Source organism: Stegastes partitus, unplaced genomic scaffold (assembly GCF_000690725.1).
Source record: "Stegastes partitus isolate 25-593 unplaced genomic scaffold, Stegastes_partitus-1.0.2 Scaffold325, whole genome shotgun sequence".
Classification (NCBI taxonomy): Eukaryota; Metazoa; Chordata; class Actinopteri; family Pomacentridae; genus Stegastes; species Stegastes partitus.
In genome coordinates, this window is record NW_007578056.1 from 13,875 (window position 1) to 30,819 (window position 16,945).

General features: G+C 39.8%; 2 protein-coding genes across 2 annotated transcripts; one reads left to right on the forward strand and one right to left on the reverse strand.

Moving 5' to 3' along the window:
• Positions 1-2,430: 2,430 nt before the first annotated feature.
• On the reverse strand, positions 2,431-9,654 carry LOC103358675 (GTPase IMAP family member 8). Its single transcript, XM_008283733.1, has 5 exons — positions 9,630-9,654; positions 7,448-8,134; positions 4,761-5,474; positions 4,026-4,676; positions 2,431-3,146 (listed from the first exon to the last, which is right to left on the reverse strand). The coding sequence occupies exons 1-5, from the start codon at positions 9,652-9,654 to the stop codon at positions 2,431-2,433; spliced, it is 2,793 nt and encodes a 930-aa protein (XP_008281955.1).
• Positions 9,655-12,036: 2,382 nt separating this feature from the next.
• Positions 12,037-15,462, forward strand: LOC103358667 (migration and invasion enhancer 1). Its single transcript, XM_008283718.1, is given in 4 exon segments — positions 12,037-12,152; positions 12,373-12,470; positions 12,678-12,754; positions 14,438-15,462. Coding segments are annotated over 4 exon segments (288 nt in total). The 5' UTR covers positions 12,037-12,123; the 3' UTR covers positions 14,522-15,462.
• Positions 15,463-16,945: the final 1,483 nt, after the last annotated feature.

Sequence of the window (16,945 nt, forward strand, 5' to 3'; positions counted from 1 at the left end):
GCAATCAGCAGGACAGTTTTATGAGGAAGTATTTTAAACTATTGTTTGATCAGTGATCACGTCCTGGTCAACAGGGTTTAAAACTGTAATGCCAACCAATCTTTGACTTTGATCAAACTTGTTAAATCTGTTAATTTAGATGCTGTTTACACTAGTTTTAATTAGTCTCTTGTTAAACCTCTCCTGAAGGAACTATATCTTGATTTGTGATCTTTTAACTCATTACCTCCAACCCTTCAGTCATTTTGCTTCTTGTTTAATGTGACCTTATTACAGAGGTCTGTGCTACGAAGCAGGATTCAGGTTACCAAAGTAACTTCTGGTTTAACTCTTGGTTTTTTAGGGCTATGACGGTGATTTACTTCTTAGCAGGGATAAATCACATTTATGCTTCACACCTGACCTGCTCCAGAACAGGCTAAGTTAAAGAAAACACACCAGTGCGTGTAAAAACATCACCTTCTAACCAATCAGATCTCTTAGAAAAATTGTATCACCATATATTTCCATGACTGGAAATTCCGGAGGGGTTTTGTGTCAGACAGTGAAAGATTCGCTCAATAAGATGAGATTTAAACCTTTTTCTTTCCCTGACAAGCATAGATATGGGTTATTAGTGGTGGGAACTCTGGTTTGCTTTATTGTTTTGTGTAGTGTTGACAGAAATTTCAAGGCACTATTTTTTTACTACAGGCCTTTAAACAGAGACTGAATACATCACGAAAGCCTTGTACTTGTTGGCCTTGGCAGTGAGCTTGCTTTCCGGTTAGAATTATGTTTTCATATTTGTTCTTTACTTGTTCCCAAGTCCAGGCAGCTGAAAGAATAAAGCCAAAACTGTCAGTAGAATAATACATCCAAGAAACATAATAATTTAATGGAATGCACAATTGAAGTCAGATCAGCTCATCGGGAACTGATATTGAAAGCTTGTTTAACTTTCACTATCACACAGTTTGTTTGCCAACTTTTTTCCTGCTTTGGCTGCAGCGACTATGCTCTCTTTGCTCTGTATTGTAGTTTTTCAATTTCTCAAACTAGTTGACACCAAACCAGACTTAAACCAGACTTGAACCACACATGGACTTTTTAAACCAGACCATGACACAATGAACCAGATCTAAATCAAACCTGAAAACTTTAAACCAGACTTGAAGCAAACCTGGATACTTTAAACCTGACGTAAACAGAGTGGGACTCCCTGTCTTGTCGTTAGTCTGTGGTAGACTGCATTATTACCCAGCATGTATCAGTGTTTTTTTTGGCGGTTTTGTACCCTTATCAGCTTATACCAGTCCCTCCCCTTTTTAGTTGATATGGCCATAGCTAGAATTTGAAACCCTGAACTGCAGTTTTCAGGCTTTGTGTAGCCAGATAACAGAAACATATCTAGGGTGCGGTGAATTTGCTGAGGTGTGTTGACATGGCATCCTCCATTATCCATAAAAATCCTGTATGTTTCTACATATCTATCTACTTAAAGGTGTGTTTTTGTTTCTCTATATTGTCTTTAATATAATCCAAATCAGATCTACAGAGGAAGATGTCAAAACCTGCACGAATCACACATACGTGATTTGTGATTTTGACCTATTTAAATAAAATTCACTGGCCCACACAGGGCTCAGCTCCACATAGCACATTTGGGATGAACTGGAATGCCAACTGCAGGCCAGACCTTACAACAAGAATTCCCCTTGTGGGAAAAAAGGGCAAAAACTGCAGCCAAGTTTCAGAATCTTGCAGCAAAACTTCAGTGAGAGGGGAGGCTGTTTCCAGCAGATTTATGCCAATAATTTTGGGATGGGATGTTTAACAATCACATCTGGGTGTGATGTTACAGTCTTCACACACGTTTGGTCTCTTCATTATATCATCTGAGTTTTAATTGTTGTTGAAACTGTGTCTAAGCCAAGACTGTCGTTTACAGCTTTGTTCTGTTGGATCCAATTATGTTCAAGTGTGTTTCTAATACTTTTGTTGCCCCACGCATGTGAATGAAAGCACCAAAATATTAATGCCAAATGGCTGCATTTGTCCAAAGCACTTTGGAGAGCTTCAAATCTTGTGTGAGAATTAGGTCAGTACAGCATGAACGAAAGAACTTCAAGTGAAAACTCAAACATTTTCATATTTAACATGTGAAATGTCCATATAAAGTAGAAAAGGTAGCCTTAATTGCAAAACCATGCACTATTCTTCATCTATTTCAAGATTTCTTGTATTTTCAGAAGAAATGGGAGTTGGAAGGATCAGCAGAAACATAATATACAAAACCTACTCTTATACAACAGCTCCCTCTTGTGGAGAACTAACATAACTGTTGCCCCCTTTTTTTTGCCTCTTTTCACACATTTATTATTTTTGTGGCTGTAAAAAACACTTAATTATATCTTTCTTCCTCGATTGTTGTTCATTGACTTCCCTCTATCAACATGTATTGTCTTGGTCCTGTTTGCTTTTGTCTCCGAGCTCCTGTATGGCTCTCCAGCTGCTTTCCAGACTCTGCTTCAGCTCCGTCAGATCACTCCGGATCTCCTCGAGGAGCTCCAGCTTTGAAAGTTTCCTGTCAATGGATGAAAGCACCTCCTTCTCCTCCTTCTCCTCCTCCTCTGCAGCCTCCCCAACAGCAGCGTTCGGCCCTGCAGTCACACAGTCGGGTTCGGCAGGCTGACATGACTCCATGGTCTCCTCCCACACCATCTCAAAGTAGGAGTCGATGAAGGCCTCCAGCTCCTCCAGGCTGCTGTTGCCCCACTGATCGATGAGCGCCTGCAGCCCTCTGGACTCTGAGAGCCTCCTGAGAGTTCGTTCTCTCAGTGCAGGATGGCTGAGGGAGTGCACACTGATGATGTCTTCCTCTGCAAGAATCTTGGGCTGTGCTTGAGAGGAAACCAGAAGCATTGTTTGTTGTGTGGGATGCATGAGGCTTTCACTGTTCAGTCTCAAGTGGCTGTAAGGAGCAGAAAACCGGACAGGCAGATTGATAGCCGGCCACCTCAGCCCCTGTGCACCAGAGAGCACCGAGGCGATGTAGGACACGTCCACGATGGTGAATCCAGTCCTTCGTCTGGCTCTGTGTGCTGGTAAAGCCACAATCTGAGCAGCATCTGAGCAGTTTGGGGTGGAAGCGGCTGATTCAGGCACTGTGAAAGGAAATGATAGCACTTGATGTGATTTCATGTGAGCTAAAAAAAAAAAAAAGTCCAGCCCATCTTTTAACAACCGTTTCCACCTATCCTCAGATATAAATCTGCTTATCTCTCTTTTACGGCGGCTGCTACCTCCTCCTTTACCCCATTAACTACATTTCATTTCATCTCTCCCCATGTTACACCTGATAGGGCTGTTTTTCAGATCCAATCTCTGTGTTGTTTACTCTGTGGATTCTATATTTCTCTGTTTAAATTGGTGCATGGCATGATGTAAATTTGCATGGAGTCTATTATGCAAGAGCTGACTTTGTTTTTCTTTCTTTATGACTGTGTCACTATCTAATCTCTGCCCATAGACTATATTTACACACCCATTGTGTTTTATTAATACACTGTCCTTGTCTAATAAACTAGATATAGCACGAATAAGTAAATATAATAAGCAGATTTTAGCAAATTGCAGATATATCAGTTCATCTGTTGACAAATTTATAAATAATTACATCCTGTTCTTTCTTGAAGATTTTGAAGGAATTTCTTCAAATTTGGCACAAAGTTTCACTCAGACTCGAGAGTGAGATACTACTTAACCCAACTCCAATATATGAAGGCTGAAACCCCACACTAGTGACTATTGTAGTTGCAGAACTTAACCTAATGTAAATATAATGGCCAAGACCCCACACTACCGTTAATTATGGAGATTAACCTGACTAATTTAGTGTTTTCATCCTACAAAACATACATGAAAACCCAACAAATCTAAGGATTCCTTATGATTTTGTACTTTTGTGTTATGAAAAGTCCTGACTAACAGAATTCAATTAGGAATACAATAGCTGAACATGCAAGTCAATAAGGTTTACTCACAGTCATGAGACAGCTGATGTCTTCTCCTGATGAGCTCCTTGATGTCCTTCTTACACAGAGTCAGTGCATCTCGTGCTGAGGAAACACTTTTCCACATGTGGTCACCTCCTTGGAGAACATCCAGCCTTTCTCCCACCAGCATCTCCTCCGTCAGCTCCATCAGCTCCTTCACCTGAGCTCCATCCCCCCAGTGCTTGTTGTCCAAAACATGATATCTGTTCCCACACATCTCCACAAGTCTCTGCAGCGGCGCCCCTTCGCTCTCGATGCGCCGCTCGATGCTGGTGTCGCCCAGCCAGTCTCCGTGGCTGAACAGGACCGCGGTTTTCCTCCACAGCCGGCCTCCTCCGGCCTCCAGCTGCTCCTCCAGAGCTTCCCTGTGGGTGTCTTTGAATGAGGCGCTAATGTTGACCACCAGAAGGATCGCGCAGGATGTCGTCAGGAGGTCAGAGGTCACAGAGAGGCGGCCTGGTGTGTCCAGCACCGACACCACCTTGCCACCGATTTCGCCTCGTTTTTCATTGCAGGAGGTGGTTTGGATGTTGGTGTCGAAGCTCTTTCTGTTGAGGATGGTGTTTCCACAGGAGCTTTTGCCTGTTTTCCAGCCACCAATGAGCACTATTCTCATCTCTGGTAGAGAGTTGAGCTTCTCTGTGAGGAAAAAAAAGTCATATTTGTTAAAAGAAAAACTCTGAACCGAACAAGTAAAGTAATAATTAAATGTATCCAGCTCACCCAGCTGAGACTTCGCCATCTGCCTTTGCTGCTCCTTCCTCATCAGCCTTTCTTTGGCTCTCTCTTTCTCTTGTTTCATCCACCCCTCCAGCTGTTCCAGCACTCTCTTCTCTATTTCATAATGCCATCCACTGCTGGAGCCAGTCATCATTGTCTCCTCAATCTTTCCGATCAGCTCTCGGACCTGAAACCCACCTTCTTTGGTTTTACTGTTCAGGATGTGATACCTGTTGCCGCATCTCTCGACCAACCAGCGCAGAGGTTCTCCTTCGCTTTCTATGTGCTGTTCTATGGTCGTGCCTCCCAGCCAGTCCCCGAAACTGAACAGCAGGAGGACACGATTCCAGATGCGCTCACTGATCAGCTCGAGGTGCTCCCGCACCGCCCTCCTGTAGGTTTCCGTGAAGGCTCGGTCCACTCGGATCACCAGCAAGAAGATGTGAGGCCCCGGAGGGCAGAGAGACAAACCCCACACCATCTCCCTTTGATCGAACACGGGAGTCTCGTTGCAGAAGTAGTTCATCCACCAGCCTGGAGTGTCCACCACAGTCACCTGCCTCCCGAACACCACTCCTTTTCCAACCACACACTGAGCTGTTCTGTTGCTTTGCTGGCTGCTTTCTCTGCCCAAGATAGTGTTCAGTGCGGAAGTTTTCCCAGAACCCTTTGCTCCAAGCAGCACGATCCGGATGTCAGTAACTGGCCTTATCCTCTCTGAAAGAAAGAAAGAGAGAATGTAGAGAGAGTAGAGGGAAGGATTTTCAGGTGATTTCCAGCCAAGATAGAGCTAGAAGTCGAGATTACAGAAATAGTATACCATTTTGGAACATACAGACAGGTGATAAATTGAAGGAAAAAACAAAATAAAACTTGTGGGTACGATGCTAGACCACGCTGTGCCACCAGAACAGCTTTAATGCACCTTGGCATTGATTCTCCAAGTCTTTGGAACTCTACTGGAGAGATAGAAAACCATTCTTCTGTAAGATTGTTGGTCTTTTAACGATCAGAGTGTAACATATGATTCACATCATTTTCATCAAATCATTCAGGGCCCTGTGGATCAAAGCACTGTAATCCTGGAAGAGACCACAACATAGGTTACAGATGACCACTTTGTGTTGATTTGTGGTGACCTTTGCCTCAAAAGGTACAACTGGACCAAACCGTGCCAGAAAATTGCCCCAGACCTCCCACTGTGAAGGGCCAAGCATTCCGTTTGTTTTATTCTACAAATGTCTGCATTTGCTTTCTTGCCCAGAGTTAAATGAAAAGATTGCTTCCAATATTATATTTGTCCATCCACTATAATGTTGGAAAAACTTTAACTATTGCTTTGTGGCTTTACCAGTGAACTGTTCCTCATTTCTCAAGTCGACCCAGGATTTCTAATTTTAGCTCTGACCACATTCACATCAAAGGGTCGGTGTTGGCCCCAGATGACTAATCGCAAACATGGCCAAGTCTAGAGCTGCATGTTTCTAACCACTGCTATTATCTTAAATCAATATTAGGAATGTCAGAATAATCCAGGCTAAAAGCTACACAGCTGTTGCAGTAAGGAAGAAAGGCTGGCAAAACAACTTTGACTGTGTGAATGAACTGTGAGTTAATGCACGTATCAATAGGCCATTTTCCACTTAGTGCAGCCCAAACATTTGTTGTGTTCTGACCGCAGCAAAGGCCCCCATAGATCCATGTTCCGTTTGCTCTATTTATGTGATTTTTTTTATGTGTATGTATATGTATATATACATAAAGTATATATGTTTCTTGAACACTTATTTTTATTTTACTTTTTTTTCTATATTTTTCTTTTTATTGAAACTGGATGCTGGTACAAAACACATTTCACTGCACATTGTACCGTGTACAAATGTGTATGTGACAAATAAAGCTTATCTTGAATCTTGAATCCTCTTTCAGGCCTGATTTCGGCAGAGAATAAAATTCCTATTCCAGGGTAGGTACAGCTGAGCAGCCCTAAAAATCTGCAGTATTGGTCTTGATGCGGATTGGTTAAACTCAGAGGACCACCAGGCGCCATTTTTCTACCCTGCTGATGTCCTCAGATCTAAGTCGCCATATCTTTTCAAGTGGAAAGCTCCCAGTGTTTTGCAAACATCTCCACAATGTAGATACCTAATTTCTACTGGCCAGGCGGGCAGACGTCTAAGTGCAAAATGATGCTGTGGTTTGCACAGCAGCAAAATCGTTGCTTTGTGGCAATGCTGTACATAGACACATTTAGGTCGGCAGGAAGTGTCTTGTTTACGTGCCTTTTATGGCTGCAGCAGCATATTTGGAATAAAAATCAACAACTGGAGTTTGCATTAAAAGCAACAGAAATTCTAGTTAGAGTGACTCAAACTTTACATGAACATCTAAAGTCTTCTGTTGCCTGTGAAGAGCCTATTGCAACACAGAATACTTAAGGTTTTCTCTTGAAAAGGCAAATTACTCTGGGCCGCCACCATAGCTCACCTGGTTGAGCTGGCGACCCATGTATAGAGGCTATAGTCTCCAATGCAGCGGCCATGGGTTCGAATCCCACTCATGGCCCTTTGCTGCAACCATTCCCCCATTCTCCTCCCCCACTTCCCTGTCTCTCCTTTGGCTGTCCTATCTAATAAAGGCAAAAAGGCCAAAAAAGAAAAGGCAAATTGATCAGATTACCATGACCTCACCTCGCATCAGAGATCTCTGCTGTTTCATCCTGATAAACCTGAGCTGAGCCCTCTCTTCCACCCGCCTCTTCTCCTCTGCAGTCGCCTGTAAGATGTTTTCCTGCATTTCAAACACTCTGCTTCCATTTTCCGTGACAAGATTCTGTATCTTCACCAGCAGCTCCGTGGCTTCAGCGCCGCCGCTCAAGATAACACGGTGACACCTCTGACCGCACTTGTCACTCAGCCAGCGGAGGGCCTTTCCTCCCCTTTCCACAAACTCTTCTGCTTCAGAGTGTTCGAACCTGTCTCCATAGGTGAACACCACCATGCAGTGACGCCACACCCTCTCGCCCAGCAGGGCCACGTGCTCCTCCACGGCCCTGCGACGCGTCTCCGAGAAGGCCGAGCTGGCTTTGACCGTGATCAGGAAGACGTGTGGGCCTGGTGAGCACAGGGACACGCTGCTGATGATCTCCCTCTTCACCAGCTCGGATGTGTCCTGAGCGCTGAAGTCGCACCACCAGCCTGGAGTGTCGACCACCGTGAGCCACCGTCCGGCCACCACACCCAGCCTCCGGGAGCATGAGGTCCTCTCTCTGGTGACAAACTCCTCTTTGCCCAGGATTAAGTTCCCCACAGAGTTCTTCCCAGAGTTTCTGCCCCCAAGAAGTACAATCTTTAACTGTGACGAACACCAGCCATCCACTAAGAGAAAATAAAACACAAGGGTTAATTGTAGTTAAAGCTACTTTAGTTAAAATCCAGCTGTTTGTTCAAACCAGATGATACATTTTCATACACTGAATGAAAACACCAACAGAATTTACACTGTGAGCCTATAGGTCTGAAATTATTTGTTGACAATGAAGCAGAAATAGTGGTGATAATATATTATTTAATCATTTCTGAGATGGAAAAAGCCAAACTCTCACTGATTTGGCTTCTTAAAGGAGAGTATTTGCTGGGGTGGTTGCACATATCAGATGATCATTACAATCAGTAATGGATTTTTAAAAAATCAATGAAAGTAGGAATACCACACGACCACACAAATATACTTTGACAACAGAAAGTCCTGTGTTCAAAATTTTGCTTGATAAAAGTACAGGAGTAAAATAAATAAATAAATAAATAAATAAAAGATCCAAACTGTAAATAATGTCAACATCAAAAACATCTGGAGTTTTTTTTTTTGTTCATTTGCAGCTTTTGACCATAAAGTTACACTACTTCTACTGCATTTAAATCTGCAAAATTATACTTTTTACAAAAAAAAATAATTTGGTTTTCTTTGTCTTATTTTAAAAATTAAAAAATTAAAATTATTATTTTTTTAAATGTAAAATAAGATTTTTTACAAAAACAATGCTAAACTGTAAAAGTACTGTTAGAAGTCCTGCATTCAGTAAAAGCACAAAAGTATTAATATTCAAACAAATAAATACCAACAGTAGTAATACTGACAAACATGGGGTTGGTTTAGCTTCTTTGTACACTGCTCGCTATTATAACCTGATGCATTCTAATTTATTTGTTCATTGTATTTTGTCTGTATGTGTATTTGTATTATATAATTTAAGTCATCATATGAAGGGAGGAGTAATATCCTCGTGACTTGCACTGGAGTAAAAGAAGTAACCTGCATAAAATGGAAGTACTCGAGTACATTTCAAGTACAGCACTTGAGTGAATAACTTGCATCCATCACTGATTATAATGTGCATTACTCGCTATGCTTAAATGACCTTTTACAAACAAAAGGTCGACCATTTACCTGGAAAACAAATGAAATCATGAGAGGAAACACTTGTGAGAGTAGCTGTTAGTTGCAGCTCCAGAAAAGACTTGAAAATTGACATAAAATGTCACAAAACTACAAAACAAATGACACATATATATATCATTATTTGCTAAACATTATAAACTGAGCAGATAAAGAAAATAAGGTGTTGGCTAACAGTAAGTGAAACTACAACGCACAGAAAAATTCAGATGCAAAAACTGGAAGTAAATCCACTCGAATATGCTTCATTGTGAATAAAATACAAAGAGGACATTCAAAATATAACACTGATAACTACTATGCAACTTTTGAAAAGTAAGAGATTGTTTGAATTTTTGCACCAACATATACACAATAAAACAGACATAGTCACCAATGTTATGTGGTTCACAGAATTCATAAGATGTTAAAACTTACATGCCGAGAGCTCGCTGGTTTCCATCTCCAACTCTTCACCGTCTACAAGCCGGTAGAATTTAAAACGAACACTTTTTTTTCTTACATGTCACGTTTCTCTTTCAGCGTTCCACATGAAAAATGTGACCGACGCTTGTTGCTGAAGGAATGATAGCAGAAGTTTGTGTTTTATGAGTCTGAAGGTCATCTGTAATGAGTAATCGGACTGACATGCAGTGGACACAAAGAACCACACCTCTGCAGGAAAAGTATTTATCATTTACTAAACACAGGCAGACAGGAGACGTCATTATGTAACACAGAGACACTTCTAAGTGCATGAGGAGATAACAAGCAGCTTTACAGTCATCGTTACTATCATAGGACTCTGGTTTTAAAAATAAAAATACATCCATCCATTATCTATATACCACTTAACCCACTTAAAATAACATTCAAAACCTGTAAGTGTGAATAACTATGACATTCCTTTCTTCATCATTTTTTTGTTCAAAAAACTGTCAGCGTCTTAGACATTTAAAGACAATTACATACTTTTGTAAATCCACAAATATTTTCTTTTTATTTAATATATAAAACTATTAGAATACTGTAAATATAAAATTAGATACCATAAGTGGACATAAACAGAAAAATAAGTATTGGTCTATAATGTTATCCAATTATTAATAAATTATAGAAGATTTCAGAGCAAACATGTTGAATAAATGCATCTTTTCCAGTGTGTTATCTATAAGCTCTAGTAATCTGTCAAAATACAACTTTCATTCTAATATATATTTCATTTATTTATCCATCTACACATACAAAAACACACATATGAATATATATGTATATGAGTACGTGTGTGTGTGTACAAGGTTAATTTCATAGTTCTACACATGTCAGTGTCTTTCATTAAATGTTAAAAAGCCAAAGACAATTCACATGGTCTCATGTTCAAAAACAAAACAAAGAAGTGAAGAGAGAAAATCAGTTTTACTCTTGGAAAGCTCTTGTATATTTATGATTTTATGAGATGTTATCAATCCTATTGAGTGATTAAGGCTTAGCAGTGGCTGCTCCTAATCTCCGTTACTGTTTACCTTTTTACGTCACTGCTTAGACTTAAGAAACTTAAGAGACTTAAATCGCTGCTGAAGACCCGTGTCTTCTATTGTCATTTGATTCAGGGACAACAAACTGACTTTGTGTCTTTTTATGTTGTAACTTTTTATTCTTTTTGTTTAATTGTCTTTTATTTTGATTTATCAGCTAGTCATTGTCTTTTATTCTGTTTTTTTTTTTTGGCCTGATGTCATGATGTTAATTGTACGGCACTTTGGTTCAACTCCTGCTGTTTTTAATTAATGGATTAAATTTCACTCTGACTGTTTCCTTTGCTTGTTTTGCCTAAAAGTTTTCCTGTTTTTTTGCCTTTTAACATTGAAACGAGGTCAGTTTAATTAGGAGTTTTATGACAAGGCAAAGAACAAAGAATGTTTTAGTTTTTTTTATGTCAAAGTGAAAACAAATATCCCTCTATCTTTGCAATCTCTCCAGGGTCTACTGCAAAGAAGCATCCCCACATCATGATGCTGCCACCACCATGCTTCACAGATGTGTTTGTGATGATGCGCAGTGTTGGTTTCCATCAAACATAGCGTCTCGTCTGATGAGTCAATTTTGCTTTCATCATGCAAAAACTCTTCTTCCAGTTGACGTCAGACTCCTTCAGGCAAACTCTAGAGTACATTTAATGACAAGCTTTTTTCAACAGTGGCTTTTTTTGCCATTCTCCCATAAAGCTTTGATAACATTTGTTGTGTTCACAGTCTGTCCCGTCTCAGCTGCTGAAGCTTACAACTCCTTCAGATGAGTCACAGGTGTCTTGGTAGCCTTGCTTAGGAGTCACTCAGTTTTTCTTCCATTTTTTTAATGATGGATTTGACTGAACTCCGAGTGACTTCTTATATCCATCTACAGACTTTTATGAACCTCTTCACAGAGTTGCTTAAAGTGTTCTTTTGTCTTCATGGTGTAGTTATATCTATATCTAGTACTGATGAGCCAGTGACTGGACCTTCAGATACAGATGTCTATACTACAATCACTAAACACATTCAGTGCTCTCAGATTTTACTAATTGTGTCACTTCTTGCACCAACTGGCTGCACCTGTGTTGAATAAGGTGACTCACTTCAAAAGCAGTGAATGTGTATGCATTGGTGTGCTGCTCATGTGTGTGTCCTTTGCATGCCGTTTTTTATTCTTATTTTTGAGCACGTCCTACATGTTTGACACAGATTTAAAATAAAATGCGGAGTAAGTGCAAGTAATTGAAAAAAGAAAAATGACAGTTCTTATTGATTGACAGCTGCAGTTGGACAAACCCCGCCCCCTCGCGGCTCAGTGGATAAGTCCCGCCCCCTGCCGGCTCTCTGTTACACAAGCTGCCGTTAGCTACCAACGCAAACAGACCTCTGCTCTGGTAAGACACACCGCTGGAGCAACGATGGGAGTGTCAATTCGAGTCGAATACTGGTATTTATCTTTCTTATACCCATTCTCGATTTCTGTAACATTTTTAGCTTACTTGCACCCGGTTTCTTGCTTTAAATCTCTGTTTAAGGACCGTTCCACTGTTCATTAACTACCGCTAGCATCACTAGCTCTAAGCTAAGTTACTGTTAGCAACCTTGCTAGTGGTGTTTAGTTTCCTATTTGCGAGCTAATGTGAAACAACGTTTTTTTTTCCATCTAGTGGCGCATGAGGATACGAGCCCCGCTATCAGGAACTCAACCGGGTTGTGAAGGGAGAGTTTCCTGATGCGGATGTGGTCGGCTTCGTGGGAAGATCAGGTAAATAAGTGGAATATTATTTGACAGGAGTAATGTTTGAGCTCTGAACCCAACATTTATGTCCTCTGATAGTCATGCTGGACCTTGATCATACATATAATACAGTTAATCACTTCATAGTTACCTGAGCAAAGCTAATTAAAGCTCTCCTCTTATTTCCTGGTGATCTTTGTTTTGCTGATTGTTTGTCTGGGTGGGGTATTTCAGGCAGCTTTGAGATCCAGATCAATGGGCAGCTGATCTTCTCCAAGCTGGAGTTAGGCGGCTTCCCACAGGAAGATGATGTAAGTAGTAACATACATACAAACTGTCTTTAAAATGAGATTAAACTTAACCAGGATAAACTGTTTGCACTGGTGCGTCTATCTTGAGTTTATCAGCACATACTTGTGGTGCACCAAAATGTGTCCACCACACCTTTAGGGACTGACTAATACGTTTTAGGCGTTACCTTTATTGTCAGTTTCCATGCAGCTTGATCACGTCGCAACTCATTGTGTAAGAGATTGTAAAGAGGAATAAAAGTACAGATTAATGCTTTTCATAAGGAGGGTTTAGGACATAACGAATAACCAGGAAGTTTGATTTTCCCACAGGCCCCATGTGACGAATTACGTTGTTCGCTTTATCATATCTCAGTGTTTCCTACAGGCTGATTAAGTGGTGGTGGTGGGTCGCGGGCGTGACCGATGTGTATGCAGAGATTCATGGAGCTTAGTGGGGGACAGTGTACAGCAGGTTGTTTTCTGAAGCTAAAACTTACAGATTTACGCCTCACATGCCAGAATCTTTGTAGACACTTCAGCTCATCGACATTCAAGTTAAATCTTTTTTTACTGTCAGTTTGCTCTACACACAAGTGAAAAGGGGAAATAAAACCGCATTCCACGTAAGACCAATGCAAGACAGGAATTATGACAAGAAATGACACACATATCATGAAGATACAGCACGTATCAAAAATGAAAAAAAAGTCACTGCGTGTAAATAAAAAAAAAACATTTTTATAAAGTAGATTAGAAAAATGGTTTTGTGCATTGTAAATAAGTAATAAATATACTATTATATTCAGTGCCTTGTGTTATGTATAGCATCTAAAACGTACAAAAAATGTCTAAACTACTAGTATGTGCTGTAAAACACAAAATTAAGGAAACATACGTCACTGCAGTGATAGAATCAGGTTTATTGCTAAGTAAGTTTTCAAGAACAAGGAATTTGATATGGTGTTTTGGTGCGTAACAGTAAACACTAGCATAAAAAGATTTTAAGAAGAAGGTCTCTCATGTCTTCAGGCAGTAACTGTTACCAGATAAACTGCAATTGTAGCAAATCCAAGGAATTATAAAAGTAATTTAATGAATGAATGAAAAATACTTTATTTATCCCAGAAGGGAAATTCAATCTTGTAAAAGCTCACTTTTTTTTTTTTAAATCGATATAACATATATTATATACAACAGTAATAATCATTCAGTTAAATTATAATATAACATATAAATATAACATCAATTAAAAAGGCAATAGAAATATTTACTGTGTGCAGGAATGTCCAAGGTCACATAGCATATGGTGTAAACAACTGGAGATGTGCGTAGAATAAATATACGATCTAAGGATAGTAAAGCTAAAAGAAATGTTGTTTAGTGCTCCCTGATGTTCATAGAAGCTAAAAAAAACTGATGAATTACTGAATTAATGATGTTCCCCAAACACCATCGTTAGACACTGCAGTTTATTGGTTTTCATAAATGCCTCGCAGCTCAAGTCTCCACTCAGTTACTGCAGCGAATATTGCTAATATAATAAAAACTAAGATGACTGGATATGCTAGATGTCAGGTGTACTGGTGTGACCAAAGAAAATCTTTAGTCGCACTTATTTGATTGCACTAAGAGCCCTGCAATGTAAACCACAACAGCCAAACTGCATGTTATTTATGATATTTTTCCTTTTTCCTGTTAAAGGTCCTGGATGCAATCCAGAGCGCCTACGATGGAAAACCTGTGGCGAAGATCACCAAAAGCCGCGCGCCATGCGTCATCATGTAAACCTCCCTCCGTGCCGCTTCAACATCTGCAGCGTCACGACAGGCCAGCGTGACTTCACACTGCCGATGCCACCTCAGGTTCGCCCTGGTCTGACCTGCTGGGATACAACATCACTAACATACAGACCCAGCGGAGAAGCACGAGCTGCTTTCTGTGATGCCAAACACTAAACTTCTCTGCCTTCTGGCTCCTCTTTCTGCTCCTATTCTGGTTCTTCGGGACGCTAATGATTGCTGTAGCTTAAAATGTTATAGGTTACGGCATGATGAATCCATTCCTGGACTTCCCAGCTTATAGGAGCAGAGACGGGGAGAAGATGTCGCAGATATATTGGAGGGAGCCCACTTTTATTTTTCTATGGCCTCATTGCCTTTTTTTTTTGGTTTGTTTTTCTTGATCTCAAATGCAATTTTTAGTCAATGCAGGAAAGAAAGTAGTTTCACATAACTTCTGAGAACAACGAGAGTGTCAGCTCTGTGCTGAATGATCTGTTACTAATGCATTTTACTCAGATTTGATTCAATTGAAACGCTCTGTTTACGGGTACTAAATAGTGATGCAGTGTCATAAATTGTGGTTGATGAATGCAAAATTAAACTTAACATGGTTTTCTTTTTTATGCATATCAGATTAGAATTGTCTTAAACATTCAATTGATCGGTTGTAATGCTGCCGTCGTATGCAGCAGCTGAGCTCTGCCAAGTACCCACTTTGAATCTGTTGTCAATTTTATGTACAAATGGTATGCTTTTCCAAAAATTAAGCTGCTACAAAAAAAAGAAAAACAGAGCAATCATCTGTTGTGCTTCTGAGGACCATCACTCACTGGTCTGTCAAGCTCACAATCAGATGTAAAGCTCATTTTCCACTAATCATCTCAGATTGTTTACTCTGATGTCAAGACTGTAGACTTTCAATAAAGGTAACGGTTGTTTAAGTACTGTGGTTGTCACTTTGCATGTGTTTTTTTTCTCATTATGAACGAGACTGTGTGTATGATTTTTCTTACCATCACATCATAAATTTCCGGCTTGGGCGTGCTGTTATTGTGCAAACAAAGCTTCATCCTCTGGGAGCTTTCCATTGTGAGCCCTTTGAGGTATGTTGAGCAGCGACTGCCAATGATCTACAAGCACAGCTGAAACAGGTTTTTCTGTTTGTTTTATCAGCCCGCATAACGACCGTAGCTGTCGAATATAGTTATGTGCAATGATAATGGCATCTCAGCAACAACAAGATACTGATTTACTTGATTTATTTATTTTTTGATTGTCTGAACATAGAGTTATGTTTGCAAGACTTATGTTTTTTTCCCCCCAAATCTCCACCTCACCACTGGGAAAACAACAAAAACACTTTTTATCACTGCTAAACAAACTAGATCAGGGCTGCAGTTTGTGTTCACACAGCCTTTACAGTGCAGAGCTGTTCTCATAATGAAGCTCTGTGCAGCAGAACAAAACACAAATCATTTAGTCGTGCAGCACTTTGTCGCATTGTTTACACTACGGGGCGCCAAACTCAACAAAGACTGCCATCCTGAGTGCAGCCTCCGGCATCGCCTCAGTCAAAGATACTGTCACACTGGAGTCAGTGAAGAGAAAAGTGCTGTGAGGAGATAGATGTGATGTTTTTTCTGGGTGTTTTTTGCAGTTTGTTCAGCAATAAACTGTATTTTTAGACATGAAAAGTTCATATTTTCTGACGTTTTCATGTAGTAATGCAGCTCTGAACTCATTTTCAGGTTAAATGCTACAAACAAACCACTGAAACTAACTTTTTAACTATAAATGTGATGAAATATTTGATCGTAGATTCAGTGTGATCATGATCAGGCTCTGAAGAAGGTGCATTTATTAGAGCTTTGAATAGGTGCTGTCCTTTCTTTTTGTTAAGAGATGGTCTGTTGGGTAGTAAAGTGTGACGAGGTGGGTCTTTGGTCTTCAGCTCTGGCTCTCCATGATAACTCGGACCAGCCTGCTTGTTGTTGTGCTGATAGAGCTCGTCTGTGCTGCCCGAGTTAGTCTCTAAAGTAAGAGGTCTGACGGAGCCTGTAAAATGTATTTTTAGGTCTTTTAAACTTCATTTTTTAAAACTATTTTCTGTTCTTTTAGAGGTTTCCCCCATCTTTTCAAATTAAATTACAGATAATAACTATTAAAATAATAGAAAAAAAATTACATTTACGAATTAACTGTAAAAAAATGTCAAATAATGTCCACTTTAAAAAATGTGTTATTTTCTAAATATTAATTTGTTCTTTTACAATACATGACCATACAATTATACAATTTTTATTATATTTAAATCAGCAGAAAATATTGTTATTATACAGATACTTGATGTTATTTGAAAGAAAAAAAACTTTAAATTTATTTTAAAAGCTAATCATTTTTGAACTGGTATTTTGAAGATTTTCCCTGA